The 21,827-nt window shown below is 34.9% G+C and overlaps 1 protein-coding gene across 1 annotated transcript in view; it reads right to left on the bottom strand.

Annotated features, from left to right (window-relative positions):
• The window catches only part of Mtr4 (exosome RNA helicase Mtr4), a 432,027-nt gene that overhangs the window by 50,970 nt on the left and 359,230 nt on the right, over positions 1-21,827 (bottom strand). The window contains exons 21-23 of the mRNA XM_090390948.1: positions 19,843-19,938; positions 15,966-16,129; positions 5,625-5,787 (exon numbers count right to left, since the gene is read on the bottom strand). Of these exons, the coding sequence (XP_090247074.1) occupies positions 5,625-5,787; positions 15,966-16,129; positions 19,843-19,938 (423 nt within the window). The remainder of the gene's footprint in view (positions 1-5,624; positions 5,788-15,965; positions 16,130-19,842; positions 19,939-21,827) is intronic.

Below are 21,827 nucleotides of genomic sequence, written 5' to 3' on the forward strand. Positions count from 1 at the left end.
GAACTATTTTCAGGACTGGGGCAACTTGTGGTATGACTTCACATCACTTTGCCTTAGTATCCCATAATGTAAAGCACATGCCCTTGCAGACATGTATAATTCTATGTATTATGGAAAGGGTCACTACCCAGACTGGTTTCGACCTTTATTGAGGTCTCTGGGTTTGGCTCCCACTGGCGAGACCTCATCCGAAACCAGTCTGGGTAATGACCCTTCCCATAATGCACAGCATCATACATGTCAGCAAGGATATGTGCTTTATATTATGGGATACTAAGGCAAGTGATGTGAAGTCATACCACCTCTACCACGAGTTGCCCAAGTCCTGAAAATAGTACAGGAGCAAACTTGTTTGCTTACACTTGGATAAAAGATTAAACCAAGTATATAATTTCCTGGTATCTTTAATTTATAGAATAACCAAGTAAAAACTTTCAACAACTATTTATCTCTAATCCAGAGTATTTTAATAATAAGTTGTGACACCTTTTGGCAACCCGTATATGAAAATATTACTTCTGCGTTACTTCAACCATGGTATCACCTCTGGGCCTGGCTCCCACTGATGAGACCTCAATGAAGGTCAAAACAGGTCTGGGTAATGACTTTTCCCATAAGGCATAGCATTATATATGTCTGCAAGATATGTGCTTTACATTATGGGATACCAAGGCAAGTGATGTGAAATCATACCACTTTTACCATGAGTTGCCCCAGTCCAGAAAATAGTTCCGGCACAAACTTGTTTCCTTACACTTGAATAAAGGATTAAATCAAGTATATACTTTCTTTGCATCTTTAATTTATATGTTCATCTCATCTTCTTTATAACCTCTTTTACCTTATGGTGTCAAGAATTTATTAATCAATGGATCTCAATCCGTTCACAGGATAAGGTGGTCAGTCATATGCCCTGGTGTATCCTAAGTCTGGTGTTGAGTTCTCAAGACCGGTTTGCTTGCTTTGCAAAATGAAAAACCCTAAGATAAACTGTGGAAAAAACCATACTGTCCATGCCGAACACCGGCTAACTTGGCTATGGCTGAGGGTATAAACTCCATAAAAATGTTCTAACTCCAGGTGCACGTGCAAAGAATGTGATAAAGCACTGTGCATTACCCTTGTTCTGAATTTACCACATGGTATTGAACTTTTAAATTTAGTGAAAACACACCCCAACTCAACATCAACAGAGGTAAAGATCAGTACTATCAACATAAGAAGCCTGAATGGCAAAGAAATGAAGCTAGTGGAGGAATTAGATAAGTACCAGATCGACATAATAGGGAGTGACTGAAACAAAAAAGACAAAAACTGGTGAGATCTTTCTGAGCAATAAATGAAAACACACACCAACTCAACATCACCAGAGTTAAAGATTGGTACTATTAACATAAGAAGCCTGAATGGCAAAGAAATGGACCTAGCTGAGGAATTAGATAAGTACCAGATCGATACAACAGGGGTGACTGAAACAAAAAAGACAAAAACTGGTGAGATCTTTCTGAGCAATAAACATAAAATGTTATATTCAGGCAATGACAATCAAGGAAAAGAAGGAGTAGCAATAGTATTCAACACAAAATACGAAGCTAATCTTCTTGAATGGCAGGCAGTCTCAAGTAGAGTAATGTGGACAAATATGAGAATGGGGAACTGGACAATGAGACTTATTTGTGGCACAGAAGGTCCTACTAAGGTAGAAGTGGAGGAATTTTTTGATGGTTTAGAAAAAGCAACTGACACAATGAAAAAGGAAAAGTTGGTCCTTGTTGGGTATCTAAATAGCAGAGTACGAAATGATTGTGAGACATACAAAAATATTTTGGGAAAATTTGGAGAAAAGAGCAAAGCTAATAATAATGGCAAATATCTGTTGGATTTCTGCTCAGGACATGGACTGGTTATTACTAACACCATGTTCCAACATAAAAATGTGCAGAAATTCACATGGAGAGAAGAGGCAAGGAATAAGAAAAGTCTCATTGACTATGTTATTGTTGATAGTGATGTTTTCTCCCTGGTGCAGGACACCAGAGTGTACAGAGGATTTGAAATTGGAAGTGATCACTATTTAGTCTTGAGCAGGATAAAATTGAATTTCATATTGAAAAGAATAACATGTAAGAAAGTTTTAAAGCGAATAAAAGTTGAGCAGCTCTCAGATGTGAACTGTAGACTAAAATATACAAAGATTATTGAAGAAAAAATGAAAGAGTTTGAGAACAGGAATCAAACCTTGGAGATTCAGTGGCAAGCCTTGAAGAAAACATTGAATGATTGATTCTGCCAGAGAGGCATGTGGTGAGGTTGTGTGCAAGGATAAAAAAATCAGAACTCCCTGGTGGACACAGGAAGTTAAAGAGGCAGTGAAGGAAAAGAAGAAAGCATATCAAAAGTTCCTGGCAAATAAGTCAGCTTGTACTCTTAGAGAATACAGAGACAAATGTAAGAAAGCTAAACAGTGTGTAAAACTAGCTAAACAAAAGTCATGGGAGGACTTTGGCAAGAACATAGAAAATAAATATCAAGAAGGTGGCAAAATATTCTGGAAGTCGTTGAAGAAGCTTAGGAATGGAGGAAAGAGTGATGTAAAAGGAATTAGAGATGATAAAGGTGAAATGAAAACTGGAGAAAAAGATATCCTTGAAGTATGGAGTAATTACTTTGAAAAACTGCTAAATGAAACAAGCAGTGCTGACAGCATAGTGATAAAACACCCTGAGCAGGCATGCAGTAAGGAATACATATCCATACTTGAAGTAGAAAAAGCCATCAAAGGCTTGAAATGTGGAAAGGCAGCAGGAGTAGATAATATTCGACCAGAAATGCTTAAGTATGGTGGTATAAAAGTCTTGTTGTGGCTGCACTGCATAGTTCAGAATGCCTGGACAGAGGGACAAATTTTCGATGATTGGAGTAGAGCTCTCATAGTACCCATGTATAAAAAGGGAAATAAAACTGAATGTGAGAATTATTGGGGTATATCCCTACTGAGTTTTCCTTAAGATATATGCAAGTATACTTGAGAAACGGTTGAGAAGAATTGTGGAAGAAAAGCTTGGTGAAGAACAAGCTGGATAATGGAGAAATAGTGGAGAAATCATGGGAATATAACAAAGATCTGTATTTAAGTTTTGTCGATTTGGAAAAGGCATATGACAAGGTGCCAAGAGAGAAGCTATTCAATATGCTACAGTTATATATTAATGGGGCATTGTATCAAGCAATACTTAGTCTTGATTTGAGTTGTAAGTCAGCAGTTAGATGGTTTAATGTTAAATCTGGTGTGAGATAAGGATGTACATTATCCCCTCTGTTATTCATTATCTATATGGATCACATTATGAAGGAAAGTGGTATTAAACATGATATCAAAATTGGAGATGTTAATGTCAGCTCTTTGCTTTATGCGGATGATGTTATACTTCTAAATAAATCCACTACAAGTCTGCAAGATTCTGTGACTAAATTGAATAACTGTTGTAATAGATATGGTATGAAGGTCAGTAATAAAAAGACAAAGACAATGAGAATAGGCAGAATCACTGAAAATGTCAACTGTGTTGTGAATGGAGAACCTGTGGAACAAGTAAAACATTTCAGTTACTTAGGCACGATTTTTAGTGAAGATGGTAAATTAAATATGGAAATAGACAACAGAATCAACAAAGTTGGTATGGTAAGAAGTGAAATGAATAAATTGATATGGAATAAGAGAGAAATTAGTCGGAACACTAAATTAGCTGTATAAAAGACAGTGTTCAAACCAGTTTTAACTTATGGATCTGAGAGCTGGGTCAGAAGTAAAACACTTGACCAAAGACTAGAGACCGCAGATATGAGAATCCTGAGAAAGATTAGAGGCGTGAATAGATGGCATCAATGGCAATATCATATTAAAAACGAGGATATTAGGAAAGAACTTGACATTGTCGGCATCCAGGAATACATTAGCAGAGCTAATCTCAGGTGGTATGGTCACTTAAACAGAATGGGTGAGGAAAGATTAGCAAAACAAGTGTTCTCTGCCAGGTTGGCAGGAAAACAACTCAGAGGAAGACCAAGATATAGGTGGATTGATATGGCACAAAGTGCCTTAGACGATAGAAATATAAGATCTGATAATGTTGGAGTCTTGAAAAGTAACAGACTGATTTTGAGGAAAATTGTAGATAGGAAGTTAGTAATGATGCAAATTTTTCATGTAGTACTATCATATCCTGTACACCCCAGGAATTTAATGATGATGGTGAATTAGTATACCATGAAAAATGCTTGTTTTGCCACAGTAAATGTTGATTTTCTATTGGAATACTTTTTGGTTCATTTTATTATTATTATTATTTTTTTTTTTGACAGCGGGGGGGGAGAAGACTCATTTTGTAGAAGTGAAGTATATATTTTTACATTACTGCTAAAACAGTTAATAACATGAATTTTCTTCAATTTTCCTAATAGAATTCCCAGCAAGTTAGGCAGAAATAAAACTCCTAGTCCATTTTCCTAATGTACTAACTTCTTCTTCTTTCACTATGCGTTATTCCCGCTTCCTATGCAGGGTTCGTGTGTTACTTAGATGCGACTTCTTGTTAGTACTCTCCCAAACGACCTGTCACCTGGTCTGCCGCTGGAGGGGGGATATATTTTTGACTGTAGCAGCATATGTTCACGGGGCTGCTTGCGGGATGAAAAACGCCAGTTAAACAGGCAGAAAAAATCCTACTGCCCACGCCCAAGACCGGCTAACTTGGCTATGGCTGACGAAGATCCTCCAGTTCCTCATGTCTTCAAGGGGGAATCGAAACTGGGACACTCCTTCCCCCAGGCATATGGTTGCGAAGTGCAAAGCCACTAGGATAACTGCGCGAACTCCTAATGTACTAACCACTTAAAAGTAATAAAGTACTAACTACTTTACAAACTGGCCGAGAGCTCGCTTACGGAAAATACAGATGCTTCGAGTTCCTTAATACCGAGAGTTTTTGCTCTCTTAGGTTTCTGCCTGGTCTCTGACGAAAACTAATGAGTTTGAAACAGCTGTCAGGCCAGTGAAACTTTATCAAAATGCACCAATAGGAGGCGAATATATGGACACTCGGGCTAGCTTTATGTCTCCTATTAGGTTCAGCTAGGACAACTCATAGTATGGTGGCAAGTGCATTCCCGTTAGTTCTCTGGTCAAATTTGGCAGAAAACATTTATAGTTTCTGTATTCGGCTTTGAAATAATGTTGGATTTAATATCCACTTAATTTATATAATTTTGCATTGCCGAAGTGAAGCCTTTTGGCTCTTTATTTTAGTAAAAAACTACTTAAAAGTAAATCATAATCACATTAGTAATTGACTACTGTTAGAATATGTATGCTAAATTAAACTGTGCAGTTTGGGATGTTAATTATAATATAATATATTTCATATTTACTTTTCGGCTTATTATTTAAATACAGAATGTTTAAATATAACAGTTATTTACACAACAAAGCCAAATATCCAAATATATATTACTATAACTTGCAGCTGTGTGGAATATTTTTGAATACTGCAAATTTATTTAATGCAGACTTTGGGCACTGATTTAAGCAAGTTCTAATTTAGCATCAAAGAAATCAGAAATGCTACCTGCATTATTCGAAGTGGACCAGATAACTCTTCTGTAAGTTTAGGCATTTCATTTGACTTCTCCTGGAATACAAGACAACTAAGGAGTGCTGCAGCCTGATGTACATTGAGATCATTGAAAACTCCATTAAAAATCAGCTCAGTTAAGAGTAATTCATCAGCACTGGAAAAAACACACACAAAAAGTTAATGATATTAGATAACTGTACAAAATAAAAGATACACCACAAGAAAGAAATATTTCTATGTGAAATATTTATATATTTGCTTGGCAGCAAAGCAAGATTTTAATTTAAGTCCATGAAAGTTACCCTTTGTATATTAATGCATTTTTTAAAATTAATATTTTATTTCTGTTTATTTAAATAATGCCAATAAGCAGCATTTGAAGGTTGCTTAAGTTGTCAAATTCAGATGAGTGTGAGGAGACCTCCATATCATCAACTTTTTGTGTCCCTTACTGGCAATATGGATGTCTCTTCTGTTATCTACTCCAATGTATACAAGACACACCTCGATAGCACATCCCATTATTATCATGTATCTACCTAGATAATGAAACAATGAGGATGAATTGTCAGTTTGGGACTTAGCTGACCAAGCTGTATTTTGTATCAGATATTTGTTTAACTGAGTATCACCCAGTTAAACAAAGCTCCTACTGTTTTCACCAGTGAACCAAGGGAAAACAGCAAAAAAGTTAATTATTGTAACAAACTCAACCTCAGTAGAAATGAAGAATTAAAGAAGCACCATGTCCTTCTTTGATGTTTTGTGATATAATAACCTGAAATATCTGTTAATTCAATAGTTAATCTTTCTTGAAAATTGTAGTCACATTGCTTTAACACTGTTTCAACATTACTGCTGTTACTGATATGATAAAGACTAAACCAGTGAGATTTTTATTTCGATAATAATTATTATTTTTTAAATGTGAATCCTGCCCATGAAATGCTATTAGCTCATAATACATGTATATCAGTATTGTGAGTAAGCTATCAATTGGATAATATGAAAATCCTGCTCTACAATCAAACCACTTCAGGCGTCTAAATAAGTAGGATGATGGTTTGATACCAGATGATAAAATTCATCAACTACCTTAAAACAGTCATAAAAACATCCATGCCCAAAGTGGGATTTGAGCAGTCTACTGGATGGAAAGCGTTATACTAACCATTCAACCAATCATGCTTGAAAAATAATAATTATATGTTACATTTGGACAATAGTGATTAGGGAAAGGAAGAAGCAGTTACATTATTCAACACCAAATGTATAAACTTCTTGAATATGAGCAATGGAAAGTAAAGTAATGGGGCAAATTTCTAAATAGGGCAGTGGACAATGAGACGTGTGGCCATGGTCCCACGTCTTCCATATGATGATAGAATTAGAGAAAGTTTTTCAAATCGGAGTTAGCAGATAAAGAAAAGCTGATTCTTGTAGGAGATTATGCAGCAGAGCAAGCTAGTACCTGCTGGATTTCTGCCATGATCCAGGGTAGTTATCATGAATATCAAGTTCCAATATCAAGACAGAAAATGCATTCCAAAAGCATTTGGACAAAATTTGTTTCAAAGTTTTTTTTCCAAAAATTGGTATTTTGGAAAAGCTTTGAATTCTTTTTTGATTTATTTTATATTTGTACAGTAATTTTGGCAGTCTGCTATTGTCCATTCAATTTAGTTATCCTATCCATTTTCTTTATATTTAGAAAGTATTTTTAACTTGGGTATAGTTATGTTAAAGATACCAAGCAATTTTAAACCTGGTTTTACTCCATTTTTTCCCAAGTAAGCAAACTGACAAAATGTCAAGTTTGCGCCTGCAATTTATGCAAGACTAGCTGATCCCACAGGTAGTGCAAGACCAAGGCAACTCGTGGTAAAAGTGGAGCAAGCTCTGATCACTAATCTTAATATTTACCCTTAATGCCAAAACACATCTCCAAGAAGGGGATGTATGATGTTTTGTATTAAAGGCAAGGGGCCACTACCCAGACCGGTTTCGACCTTTATTGAGGTCTCATCAGTGGGAGCTAGGCTAGAAATACCAAGATTTAGTAATGCAGAGCTTGTAAGTAAGGTTTAAAATTGCTTAGTATCTTTAACATAACTATACCCAAGTTAAAAATACTTTCTACATCTATATCTCCTCCGATTTCCCCTATTTTTTCATTCTGAGAGTGATTAGTTCATATAACTTGTATGCACGTCTGCGTAATTAAAAGCGATGTGAAGGTTTCTTTTTTCTACTGTAATAGTGATAGACTAGTTAAACTGTAGCATCGCACGTCTGCATAATTAAAAGTGATGTGAAGGTTTCTTTTTTCTACTGTAATAGTGATAGACTAGTTAAACTGTAACATCATAGTTATTTGTCATAAGACCATCATAAAGAACTCTCATTATTCTCCAAAACATTCAAACCAAGTACCTAATGGATGTTCAACAACATCTTCTTTAAGAGTCAGTATATATATACTGAAGGTTGAAGCTTTGATAACAAATCTTATTCAATCAAAAGAAACAACAGAATTGAGCAAAACATGGTGGTCCAACTTGAAATGAAAACTCAAAACATTCACACAAATTTCCAGTCATCTGTAAAGTAAACAGAAGATCATGAGTATCAGATAATTCAAACAACTGCTCTAACATCTCCCTACCATACAAATACAATTAGAACTATATGCCAAAGGTGCACTATTAGGTCACAGCACACAAATATAAATCTGAATCCACAAAATACTTCTCTCTAAAAAAAAAAAACAAGGTATCAAATTGCATGTGAATCATCAAACCACAAGATGGCAACATTACAGAAGATTTAGATAAAATTATATCAGAAATATTGAAATACTATAAGGCAATATAATTTCCAAAAGGCCTTTGCTGAAGCTATCCATGAAATCCTTAGTGCAAGAGCAAACAATCTCTTTCACATCACAAAACATTTTGAAAAAAAAAAAACTGAAAACAGCATACAAATTTTTACCCAACAACAAATCTCCTGGACTACATGGACTCACATCAGATTTCTTCCAAGCCTTCTAAGAATTAACATGGATGACCTCTCCTTAAAATGCTGCAAGCTTACTTAAATGAACTTCCACAATATATCCTGGCCTGGGTGGCTGAGGTTAGCATATCTGCTGTGGGTTCGAATCCTGCCATGGGTATGGATGTTTGTGATTGTCTGTGAAAATACTACTAGTGGTGATTGGCAGTAGATGCGTTGGTGTAGATGGAGATTTGTAGAGTAGGTGTCCTCCCTCGATGAGTCTTTGGACTCCCTAGAGGTTATTACATAATAATAATATATCACAACCTCAATAGCCTATCTTATTCTTAATGAGAGAGACTACATGGATTTCCAAAACTAACATCCAATCTCGCCAATTAACACAAACTACAAAATCATTTTAAAGTAATTGCAAACTAACTGAAGCCCATGCTACCTGATGCACACTATCAACCCTACTCAGTACCTCAAAGATCAATATGATAATCTACATTTCAAGATCTCATCAACATTGCAAACACTCAAAAATAAAACTTAGTGCTAATTAGCCTCAAGAAAAAATCTTTGGCAGAATAGAGCAAAAATACATTTTAGAAGTTCTAAGGGCATTTGGATATGGATATCTCATTATCCAAATAAGGCACATTACCTTATTTCCAAGGAATAAAGCAAGGATATCCACTCTCTGGGCACCTATATATACTAGCCATTGCACCATTCATAGAAAAATGGCATGAAACTATATGCTCCAAACAAACACAAATACAAGATTTGCATCTGAAGGTCACATGCTGATGGTATAATAATCATTAACAACAAGGAGTAAATAAAAGAAATATACACTGCGCATAGGCTATAAGCACAAGCCTCTGGTGCTAAACTTGGGATGAACCACTGGCTTGTGGATACAACAAACTGAAGTCCAGAAGTGACTCTCCTATCAAATGTAGTTAGTCATGTAAAGAACAAAAGTACAGCAATCCCTCGATTAGTGCGCCTAATGTGTTCTTTAAAACAGGCGCATTAATCAAAAATGCACTAATCAAATATACTAACCTATGGGGAAAAGTATAATTCGTTCTTCAAATTTCTTTTTTGAACCGTCATTTTTTTATAAAAGAATTAGGGTATGTCTCAGGGTCTAGTTAAAGGAAAACCATGAAGCTGAAAGACAATAAAACATATTCAGAATATAAATTTTATTATTCTATTTCTTAACAAAGAATTGAGCTAACGTAGTTTGGCGGGCATTTTGTTTCTTTTTTTCATACAACCGACGGTATGGCCCTATTGCCTCTTCTACTCTTCTGAAAATTTTACTGCTTCTCTCTTCATCAGGGTGAGCTTCTAAGTATTGCTGTTTAAAAACTTCGATTGTACGAAAAATATTTTCAAATTGTTTCTGTGAGATCTCTTTTGGCTGACTATCAATGGTTAAATTTTCTTCATGTTCTATGGGATCTTCCCACTGTGCATCTAAATTTAGCAGGTCAGAATCATTTCTTCATGATTCCGACTTCAGAATGAGATTTAATTAACTCTTGGACGTTACCATTGAAGGGGAGAAAGAATAAAGGACGTATAAAGTTTACCACTTTAAAAACTACAATGATCATAAAAGAGAAGTTAATTTTCCGATGTGTAAGAATAAAGAACTCATCCCAGAAGATGGATTGATTACCCTATTATTGGAATGGATTCTCCTTTTTGTGACATGCGCAGAAGTGTCGAAGGGTCTTGAATCTGTGGATGTACTATAGCAGACGACATAAATTTTGGTGGTAAAAATTTGGGACATAGCATACATAGTGTACATGAAAGTAGTGTAGTATGCCATTAAAAATAACTTTGTAAAATGTTTTAAATCGGTAACTAAATTATTTCATTCTGGTGAGTGATTTTTTAAAATAGTTAGTCATAAAAATGTAGAGATAGAAAATTTTTAAAATCTGTAACATTTATTTTTAAGATGTATATAGGCGCACCAATCAAATTTGGGTATCGAAAAAAAAATGACGCACTAATTGAAAATGCACTAATCAGGGGCGCATTAATCGAGGGATTACCGTACTTAGGCATCCATCTTGGTAACATGCTGAACTGGATAGATACAGCTAAACGGCCACTCCAAACAAGTGCTGGGTAAGTGGAACAACATACGTGCAACCTCTTCACCCAGGCGAAGAATTATAACTCTCAGTTGGTCAAATGCCTGCAAGTGTACTCTGCCCACATCAGACATTTTGTTGGAAAAACTGGCTGATCAACCCACACAGCACTCTGCAAGCCATTCAAACAAGGTAGACTGGAGCCTAGTCTCCTTGGAAACCAAAATCAGGTCTTAAATGATGTAATTTTATTTTTAAGACATTTCAGACTAATCTTTCTTCTTCCTATGGCTTCCTGGATTTGTTGCTTCCACTTCTGCCTGTCCAAAATCTTACTTCAAGTTTGGACATGCAATATTATCTTGATTAATGTTATCTATATCTCTTTCTTGGTTTTCCTTTTTGTCTTAACAAGAATTTTACTATTTAGTCTTCTTAAAATAATTGTCATTTTCCATATGAAAAAGATATCTTGCACATTGCAACTTTCTGAACTTGTTCTTTATAGAGATGATATAACTTATGTTGTATTGAGACCATTTTCATTCACTGGACCAAGTATTTTTCTTCCAAGGATTTTCCCTTCAAAAGTTCAAATCAAATTCTTTATCCTCACCATAAATATTCAGGTTTCACATCTGCTTCAGACCAATCACAGTCCCATAAAACAAATGTTGCACTTATCCTGAAAAAATTCAACAGAGGCCTCACACTATCCACAGCCCTCTGAAGACATAGTGCTCCAATTCCTTCTAATCTACCTTCATTCTACAGAGATGCTTTATAATGCTAGAAGATTGCAGAAGCTCATCACACAGGGAACTGGATTATCTCTAACAGCTATGCTCACAGAGCATCCATTTTCAAACAGAAATGTGATAAATACAAAATCCTTTGTTTCCTACCATGAAACTGAGGAATAAGGAGCATAGGCGACCTCCTGACCCATAACCTGAGTGGAAAATTGTCAAAATTTCAACATATATCAATGAAAATACCAAAAGCAACAATGCAATATGCACAAACAGCCATTATAAAAGTCTTTCTTTCTAGGTGTCCCAAAATTCACGCAAGATTTAAATTTAGCGCCATTTGTGCGGTAAAGTGTTGCCAATGAGAAAAAAAAGACAGCGTGACAGCTGACAGTTCAGGGTTATTAAAAATGGAGTGCTACATGAAAGAACAACGCATTTTCATTGTTGAGCAATATTTTAAAAATAATGAAGGTTTGGCAGCTACAGTTCGCAATTTTCGTACAAAATATGGTCGGAATAGTGATTTAACTTCAACTGTAAAAAGATTAATTAAAAAATTCAAGGAAACTGGATCAATTAGTGATCTTATACACACTGGCCGTCCTTCAACAGAAAACATTGAAGCAGTTCGTGAGAGTGTTGCTGAGAGGCCACGAACATCAATTCGGCACCGTGGTCTTGAATTGGGCATTTTGAGAAGCTCTCTACAGCGTATTCTCATGAAAGATTTGCATCTTTATGCTTACAAAGTTCAATTGACTCAAGAATTGAAGCCTACTGACCACACAGAGCGAAGAGAGTTCATTGAATGGATTATGGAACAACAACAAGTGGATGCTTATTTTTCGAACAAAATCATCTTCAGCGATGAGGCTCATTTTCATCTTGATGGCTTCGTTAATCGACAAAATTGATGCATTTAGGGTTCAGAAAATCCACGAGTGATTGTTGAGAAACAAATGCATCCACAACGTGTCACTGTTTGGTGCGGATTTTGGGCTGGAGGCATCATCGGTCCATTCTTCTTCAAAAATGCAGCTGGTAAGGCAATAACAGCTAATGGTGCTCACTATCGCAACATGATAATCCAGTTTTTTGTACCTAAATTGCAAGATATGGATGTGTACGACATGTGGTCTCAACAAGACGGTGCCACATGCCATACAGCCTGAGAAACAATTCAATTACTGCACGAGTCATTTCCTGGTGGTGTAATTTCCCGTTTTGGTGATCAGAAGTGGCCGCCCAGATCATGTGACTTAACGCCATTGGACTTTTTTCTTTGGGATTTTTTTGAAGTCTAAGATGTATGCCAACAAGCCCACAACCACCCATGCCTTGAAGGAGGAAATTGAGCACTGTATCAACGAAATTCAGCCACATTTATGCAAAACGGTCATGGAAAATTTCGACAAAAGAGTGCGTATGTGCCAGCAAAGCGGTGGAGGCCATTTACCCGATATGCTATTCCATGCATAACCCTATACTGTATACTTTATGAATCAATAAGAAATTACAATTTTTAATTAAAAACCTGTGTTTTCTATCAAAATTACTTCTTGCGTGAATTTTGGGGCACCCTGTATATCACCTTATCTCAAGGAATGAATCCAAATTACTGAAAACTTTCATCAACACATAGATTGTATCTTCTGAATCCTCTCTACCACTTCTGCCCAATAACTTCAAGAAAATACATTGCTTCCTCATATTACTGCATTCAGCCCTATCCTTTGCATATGCATCTGCAAACCTAAACAGACCATTCAACTTTCACTGAGATCTCTACGACATGGTGTTTCAGACCAGAAACAGTGGCACATCTTGCCTACTGCAACACAGTTCCACAAATTCCAACTCAGGCAATCGCATACTCTTTTGCAACATCCTAGGAACATTCCGACCTGTCCTGAAAATAGAGGGATAATCTCATGAGCAGCTGACACTGCCTCTAATGTGACACAAAGCCATGAAGATTATTGGCATCTACTTCCTGCACAGCAGAACACACAATGTATAACTCCCTCTTCACTGTTGCCAAGACAAGTGAAAACCAGCACCCATCTGTCACCAAAGCCATGCAACACTTAAAGCAAAATTTACACTACACGGCCAACTGTTACTTGAATAACACCAGCACAGAAAACAAGACACCGTACCATTTTATCTTCTGGCATTCAATTTATTTTCTGCATCAAATAGCATAGAAGATAAAACACATCAAAAGAAACATCATTCCTTTCTTCTTTCTTAATAGTTTTCTGTTATATAATTTAAATGCTATGTTTATCCTTTTAATGTGTATATTTTTTTACAGTTTAATAAACAAAGAAAAAATTATATAAAAATGCATAAAAACAAGCCATAAACCAATGACCTTTACTGATTTTCATGCTTAAAAAACTTCTGAGGTCAAACATTTTTGAACAATAGGAATTATCTAAAATGATTTAAACAACTGGACAAGATCTAAACATCTAACTCCATGTAACAAGTATATCAAGTTTAGTTTAGGAAGTTAACAAATCTTGTCATTCATTATAAATTTCAGATTTTGAAAAATTTATACGTCTACAAAAAAAATCACCTTTTGATTCTTTTTAAATCATGCTTCAAACAGTTTTTCCCAAATTGTGGGTAACATCCCAACCAGTTCCTTGGAAAAATAATTACCAATCCTCAAAAAATATAAAAAACCTCTTCAACAGCATACATTCCACATGAGCTGTTGACAGAGAAAATCAAGCTAGAAATAATATTAAAAATTAAAAAAAAAAATAATGAAATGACAGAAATGTGTAATTATTTGAATAACATGTACATACACACAAAAAACACACTCAATCCAGGCTTATTGCATAAGTGATCAGTGACATTTAAATTTTGTTTTTTTTAATTGTTAATACAAATCTTTTATTTAATTCAGAAAACTGCATATATACATATACGTATATGTAGATATGTGATGTGACACAAAAAACTTACACTAAAGAACTGGTCTCTGTCATGTTTGGGAATGTTGATGTCAAGATCAGCATTACTATTTTTACCAAGTTATCTTATGGTATGCTTCCTACCCTTGTGAGTAGATCCCCAGCTTTCATTCTAGTTTCATTCTATTATTTTAATCCTTTTCACAGCTTTCTTGATGATAGTACTCTTCACTCCTCTTCTTCATTTGCAAAATTGTAGTTCAGGTTATTCAGGCTTCAAGATCTTCTATAACAAGTCTTAAATACTGATCGTCTTGCCATTATTAAATAAGGTGAGGATAACTGCGTGACTGTTAATGCTCACATTAAAGATCAAAACGCTCCCTTTTGTCAATAATCTGTTAAAAAAAAAAAAAACTCTTCAGCCTCCAAGAAAGCATGGTATTTTTTGTTCTCAGCAACACTTCTCCTTTTGGTCAACTCTTGATACCATAAATCTCATTTCCACCTGATCTTAAAATGCTTGATTGTAGAGGACTATTAGTTTAACAGATGATCCCTCTCACTGACCCCCTTGAGCTGCTTTTCCATAGATAATCTGTTGCTGCATTAATGTCTCTTCTATAAGCATTCCCATGGATGATGCTCCATCCAACTGCCAATATCATTCTTCTACTCATGTAGAGGAATGGTAGTGGCTCTACTCTATCTTGATGGACACGCACACCAAGGCTTGCTTGAATGCTCATAGTAATTGCATACACTACTTGGTAAGCATCTCTAAAAAAACTGGCTACTCAGTTAAAATGGTAATATTCGCTAACGGTTCTAATTCCCCTCCTCCCAGAGATTACAGATCGCATGAAAGTGAAGCAAAATGGATTGTAGGAACTAGTTAGACAGAGGTAGAAATAGAGGCTGATCAAAAGCTTATTTGACTGAAAAGACTATAAAGTCATAGGTTGGCAAGAATACTCTTATGAATGTTCATAAAAGTTGTTAATAGAAGTTGTAATAATGACACCAGGCATTATTACAACTGAACCTTTTGGACTTATTCACTCAATAAAATTTACTTGAGTTCATAAATACCAAATATCATTAAACTAGTCATAGCATTATTGCTAATATCATTTCAAACTGTTTTACTAATAAAAATGATCTGATCAATTAAAATTGAGCTGAGTGGATATTGCATGCATCTGAAGTACCAAATTTCATCCAATTCCATTCAGTCAGAGCAGAATTACTGCTTTGTATAATCTAGAAACATTTTTTAAAAATCAAATTTTGGATATATGATTTATTTAAAAGAGGCTCCTTATAGATTTCAAATACAATGTTTCAATATGACCAATTCAGCTAGAATAGTAAGAAATTCATAACAAAAAAACTACTACAAAAAGTATTCACACAGATGCATTTTACATCATGTATTTGCAAATGCCACATACAATACACTATTCTCCTTTTTCTCCCACACAAGATATTTTAAAGTAGTGAGATGAAATTTACCTGCTAATCTCGCAGGCTATTCGTCCTTTAAGCTCTATAACATCTGAAGCAGTACAATAACCAAGACGACGGAGAACCCTTTTTCTACATTTCAATTCATCCATCTGAAGTAAAGATCTTGATTTTTTTAATTCTGTTTTAATGGATTTTATTTCTGCTTCAATCTATAATAGGCAGAGGATAAACGTAGCTTTAATGAATCTGCAAATCTGAATATACACAATAACATGCATTTATACTAAAAACAAAATTATATTACTATGATTAAATAAAAGAAAAAATACTTTGATATGAAAAACTTGTTTAAGTACAGACATAAAACTAGGTTTGAATTATTGAATTATAGAAAGGAAAAATAAAAAAAATTGCTAACAGATTAGGGCAAATGCTTTTATGTCAGAAACAATGCGATACTATAAAACTATTTTGTATTCTTTTAAAGTGATAGCATTCATCATCAAAATATCTGAAAAATTAAGTGATTTTTGGTATATGTTCATCATAATAAAATTCCTGATATGTACCCAGGAGGGGTGTGCAGGAGAATTATGATAGTACCACATGAAAAAAGTCACATCATTACAAACTTGTGATCAACTATTTTTTTCAAAATTAATGTGTTATCTGTCAGGACTACAACACATTATCTGATCTTATATTTCTTTCTTTTAAGACTTAAAAAAAAAAAAAAAAAAAAAAAAAAAAAAAAAAAAAAAAAAAAAAAAAATCCATCTAAATCTTAGACTTCCTGTGGGTCTTCTTCCTGCCAACCGGCAAAGAACGCTTGTTTTGCTAATCTTTCTTCTCCCATTCTATTTAAGTGACTATACCATCTGCGATTAGCTCTATTAACACTCCTGAATGCTAACAATGGCAAGTTCTTTCCTAATATTCTTTTTAATATGATATTGTCATTGATGCCATCTATTCATGTCCTTAATCTTTCTCAGGACTTTCATATCTGTGATCTCTAGTCTTTGGTCAAGTGTTTTATTTCTAACCTGGCTCTTAGATCCATAAGTTAAAATTGGTTTGAACACTGTATTATATTCAGCTAGTTTAGTATTTTGACTAATTTCTTGCTTATTCCATATAAATTTATTAATTTGACTTCCTGCTATACCAACTTTGCTAATTCTGTTGTCTATTTCCATATTTAATTTGCCTACTTCACTAAAAATTGTACCTAAGTAGCTGAAATGTTTTACTTGTTCTATACGTTCACCATTCAGGATACATTTGTTTTCAATGTTTCTGGCTATTTTCACTGTCTTTGTATTGCTGATTTTCACACCAAATTTATTACAACAGTTATTCAATTTAGGCAGGGAATATTGGATCTGTGCTTTATGCTTTTCTCCAAATTTTCCCAAAACATTTTTTTTTATGTACGGTAATTTTTTTCCTATTCTGCTGTTTAGATCTCCAACAGGGACCAACTTTTACTTTTTCATTGTTGTGCCAGCTGCCTTCTCTTATGCTTCAAAAAATTCCTCCATTCATTCCTTGATAGAACCTTCTACGGGAACATAAGCACAAATAAATCTAATTGTTCTGATATTTGCCCACATATTTTGGCATTAAAATGGTCCAAATGAAGTGGCTCGACAATTTAGTTTAATAAATTTATATTAATCCTTTATCCAAGTGTTAGCAAACAAAGTTTGTGCCTCCACTTCAGGGCCTGGCTCCCACTTAAGAGACCTCAATAAAGGTCAAAACCTTTATTGAGGTCTCTTCAGTGGAAGAAAGAAGGGCCACTACCGGTATAGGTAGTGGCCCTTCCATTAATGCATAACATTATACATATCCACAAGGAGATGTGTTTTGCATTATGGGAGATACTGAGATAGGAGTGATGGTAGCTTGGCCACCTTTGCTACGAGTTGCCTGGTGTTGTACTACCTTACCCCAGTCCTGAAGATATTTTCAGGGCAAACTTTGTTTGCTCACACTTGAATCAAGGATTAAACTAAATTTATTATAGTCTAACCAAGTGAAAAATAAACTTTCAACATCTTTCTCTAAATCCAGAGTAATTTAATAATAAGTTGGCACACCTTATGGCAATTCCTATAGGTAAAGATGACCTCTCCAGTGCTTCTGCCTAGTATCTCCACTTCAGGGCCTGGCTCCCACTGAAAAGACCTCAATAAAGGTCGAAACTGGTATGGGTAGTGGCCCTTCCCTTAATGCATAACATTATACATATCCACAAGGAGATGTGTTTTGCATTATGGGAGATACTGAAATAGGAATGATGGTAGCTTGGCCACCTTTGCTATGAGTTGCCTGGTGTTGTACTACCTTACCCCAGTCCTGAAGATATTTTCAGGCGCAAACTTTGTTTGCTCACACTTGGATAAAGGATTAAACTAAATTTATTACAGGAATTCATATCAATACTAAGGTGGGGAAAAAAGCTATCAAATGCCTGAAATGTGGAGAGACAGAATAGATGATAATCAACCAAAAATACTCAAAAATGGAGAAATAAGTTTTGCAGTGGCTATACTGTATAATTCAGAAGGCCAATTTTCAGATGAGTGAAGTAGAACTCTCATAGTTCTCATCTACATAATGGGAAATAAAAGTTGAGAAATCATGGAAATATAATAAGGATCTGTATATACTTTTGTAGTAATAACATAGTAGTAAAATAGTAATAAGTTTTATAGATCTGGAAAAATGCATACAACAAAGTGACCAGATGGTATCTGTAACAAAATCGTATTAAAAATGAAGATATTAGGAGGCAACATGACATTGCTAGTATTCAAGAATGTGAGAGGAAAGACTAGCAAAGTAGGTATTTGATATTTAGATGGAATGAAAAGAACAAGAAGACCACAATGTTAAATACGACAATACCAAAGTGCTCAAAAGAACCAGATCAACTTGGAGGAAAATTGTTGATAGATTAGTAATAATGCAAAATTAAACATGTGGTACTGTCGTAGTATCCTGTACACATCCTTGAAGTACATATCAGGAAATTGATGATGCCATTGTTGAAGACAATGGTAGAAATTTTTGTGTGCTGTCTGAATTTTCACAGTTATTTTTAAAGGATCTGTTGAATTTATTTATTTTTAATGATGTTTCTTTCACATACAGGATGCAAATGAAATTTTTAGTCATTGTTACAATTTCTGTGAATGTATTATGTAAATATTATGTACTATGAATATATTATATAAAAGGGTTTATTATTATTTGAAGTTTCCTGTTTGGGCACAATGTCTGACGATCAAATTACCTTGCCTTAACTATTAAGTTTGATTTTTGAAGAATGACAGTTTTGGGAAAAATATGGTCATGGGAATCAATATGCAAACAGCTCCTTTTGATAAGTTTTCTGTCAATTAATTACTCTATCAGATGACCATTGAGAACACAACTTGTTTTCCTGCCTAATTCTTACTTTCTGGTTATTGATTTTCATATAAATTTGTCATAACAAGCATTTAATGCATAAGTATTCTTATAAAGGCAATAAATAGCATAACATTTATGTACAGAATTTCAGTAATACAGAACCATTTTACACAAAAGGATATTCATATCATTTGAAGTTGCTAAAATATATCCAGTTCTACTTAAAACCATAAAATAATTTCCAGTATGCTCAGAACCTTAGAGTAAAGGGTAATTTAGCTTAGAATTCTGACAATGTATTACAGATTCCACTTATGGATTAAAAAATTTTATAAATTCACTTAGGTAACAGCAAACTGCTATCTATTAGCTATATGGCTACAAAATATAACTGACCTTTCCTTTCTTCCTAATCTTCCTTGGAATTGATCCCAATTCAGAAAAGTTATCAGAATATCAATGAAGACAAAGAAACAAGAGAAAAAAGAAAATGACTTACTTGTAATTTTTGATTATACATGGCACATAATTTAGGTAACTGCACATCACAATGTAAAGGATGATTTTCCATGCGTTCCTTAAAAGCTTCCATTTTCTGTTAAAGAGACAAAAAGTCACCAGTATTGCAATTACAGGTATAAATAAAATATAATAAAAAAATAAAAATAAAATTATGCAATTAATCTGTAAATGATCTCATCTATGCATATACCATGTGCCATAGCTGGGTTAGAGATAACTGTTTGGGTTGATCTTACTAAAGCAGGCAAATGAGCCATTATTTATATGAGGATATAAAAGTTCTCACCCTAACAATGAAAAAACGAATTTATAATTTCAAAATAACTTTTATTTTTTAAAATAATCTCCCTTAACACTAATACATTTATTCCAGAGATTCTCCAGGGCCATTATCCTGTCCCTGTAGTGGTTCTTAGTAAGATCTGAAAAACACCCCTCTACACTGCAATCACCTCTAGAATCGAAGAAAAACGCTGACCAACGAGGAAGGGTTTTAGTTTTGGGAAGAGATAGAAGTCAGAGGGAGCCAAATCTGGGAAATAGGGTGGATATTCCAACAATTAATAGTGCAGATAACTTAATTTTCCCATTGCCAAAACACCTTTGTGGGCAGGTGCATTGTCCTGATGAAAGATGATTTTTTTCTTCTGCAAACTGGGTCTTTTCTCACAAATTTTTTCATCTAGTCTGGTTAAAAAATCAGAATAACATTTTCTGGTTATTGTTTTACCCTTTTCAAGATAATTAATACACAAAATGCCTTCAGCATCCCAAAACACTGATGCCATGCCCTTTCCTGCTGATGAAACAGACTTTGTCTTCTTTGGCACTGAACAACCGGCTTCTGTCCATTGTTTTGACTGCTGTTTGGATTCTGGTGTGTAATGGTGAATCCAAGTCTCATCCATAGTAATAAATCGATGTACAAAATCAGTTTTATTCCTCTTAAAACACCCCAAGCACTGTTCAGAGATTTTCATGCGAGTGTGTTTTTGATCTGCTGTGAGCAAGCGCGGCACCCATCTTGCGTAAAGCTTTTTCATATGCAATTCATGCAAAATATATCCTACACATTCTTTTGAAATGCCTATGGTCTCAGCAATTTCATGCACTTTGACTCGTCGATCATCCAATACCATATCATGCACTTGATCAATGATTTCTGGTGTTGTTACACTTTTTGGACGTACTTCATGTGGATCATCTTCAAGGCTGGTAAGGCCACGTTTAAACTCAGCAGCCCATTTCTTAATTGTCGAAAACAAAGGAGAAGGGTGCTCATAAACTTTTATGAACTTTGAATGAATTTCTTTTGGCATTAAACCTTCTTTTATCAAAGAATTTTATAACTGCACGATATTCAATTTTATCCATTTCAAGGGATACAGACAACACTTTTGCTTCAGACAGCTGTATAAAACAAACTACTTGCAATTTCACATGGATGCTTATGACAGATGTACCAACTTAGAAAAAAAACAAAACAATCTTACCGATAGTGTTGCCATCTATGGTTGAGGCCGAGAACTTTTCAGACTACACTCGTAATTAAATGTAATGAAGAAATGCCAACAAGGCCTGCTAAGTGATGAATGCCTTGTTCAAGGCCTGTTAAATATCACCACACCATTGCATGGTGGAGATGGAATGTTAATTTCACATTTGGTCTTCAGAGCAGGAGTTTCATCTTCTACTTTAACCTGGCGTTAGTAAGGTGGGGTGTCATAGACCCCAAAGATATAGAAAGAAATAACTGTGACACCTTACTAATGCCAGGTTAATTCCCCTTCATGAGTATGTGAAACACACTATGAAGATCCAGAGCCTTCTCCATTTGGGTGTACAGTAAGTATCCTTGTATAAAGGAACTGTGACTGGCTGGATGCCAAACTGAATGTGATGATAACACATCAGGAAGCTTCCCAATCAGTTGATGCATAATCCTTCTGCTACCTGCCATGT

Source organism: Typopeltis vanoorti, chromosome 3 (genome assembly GCF_054136105.1).
Source record: "Typopeltis vanoorti isolate ZY-2024b chromosome 3, IOZ_Tvanoo_1.0, whole genome shotgun sequence".
Lineage (NCBI taxonomy): Eukaryota > Metazoa > Arthropoda > Arachnida > Uropygi > Thelyphonidae > Typopeltis > Typopeltis vanoorti.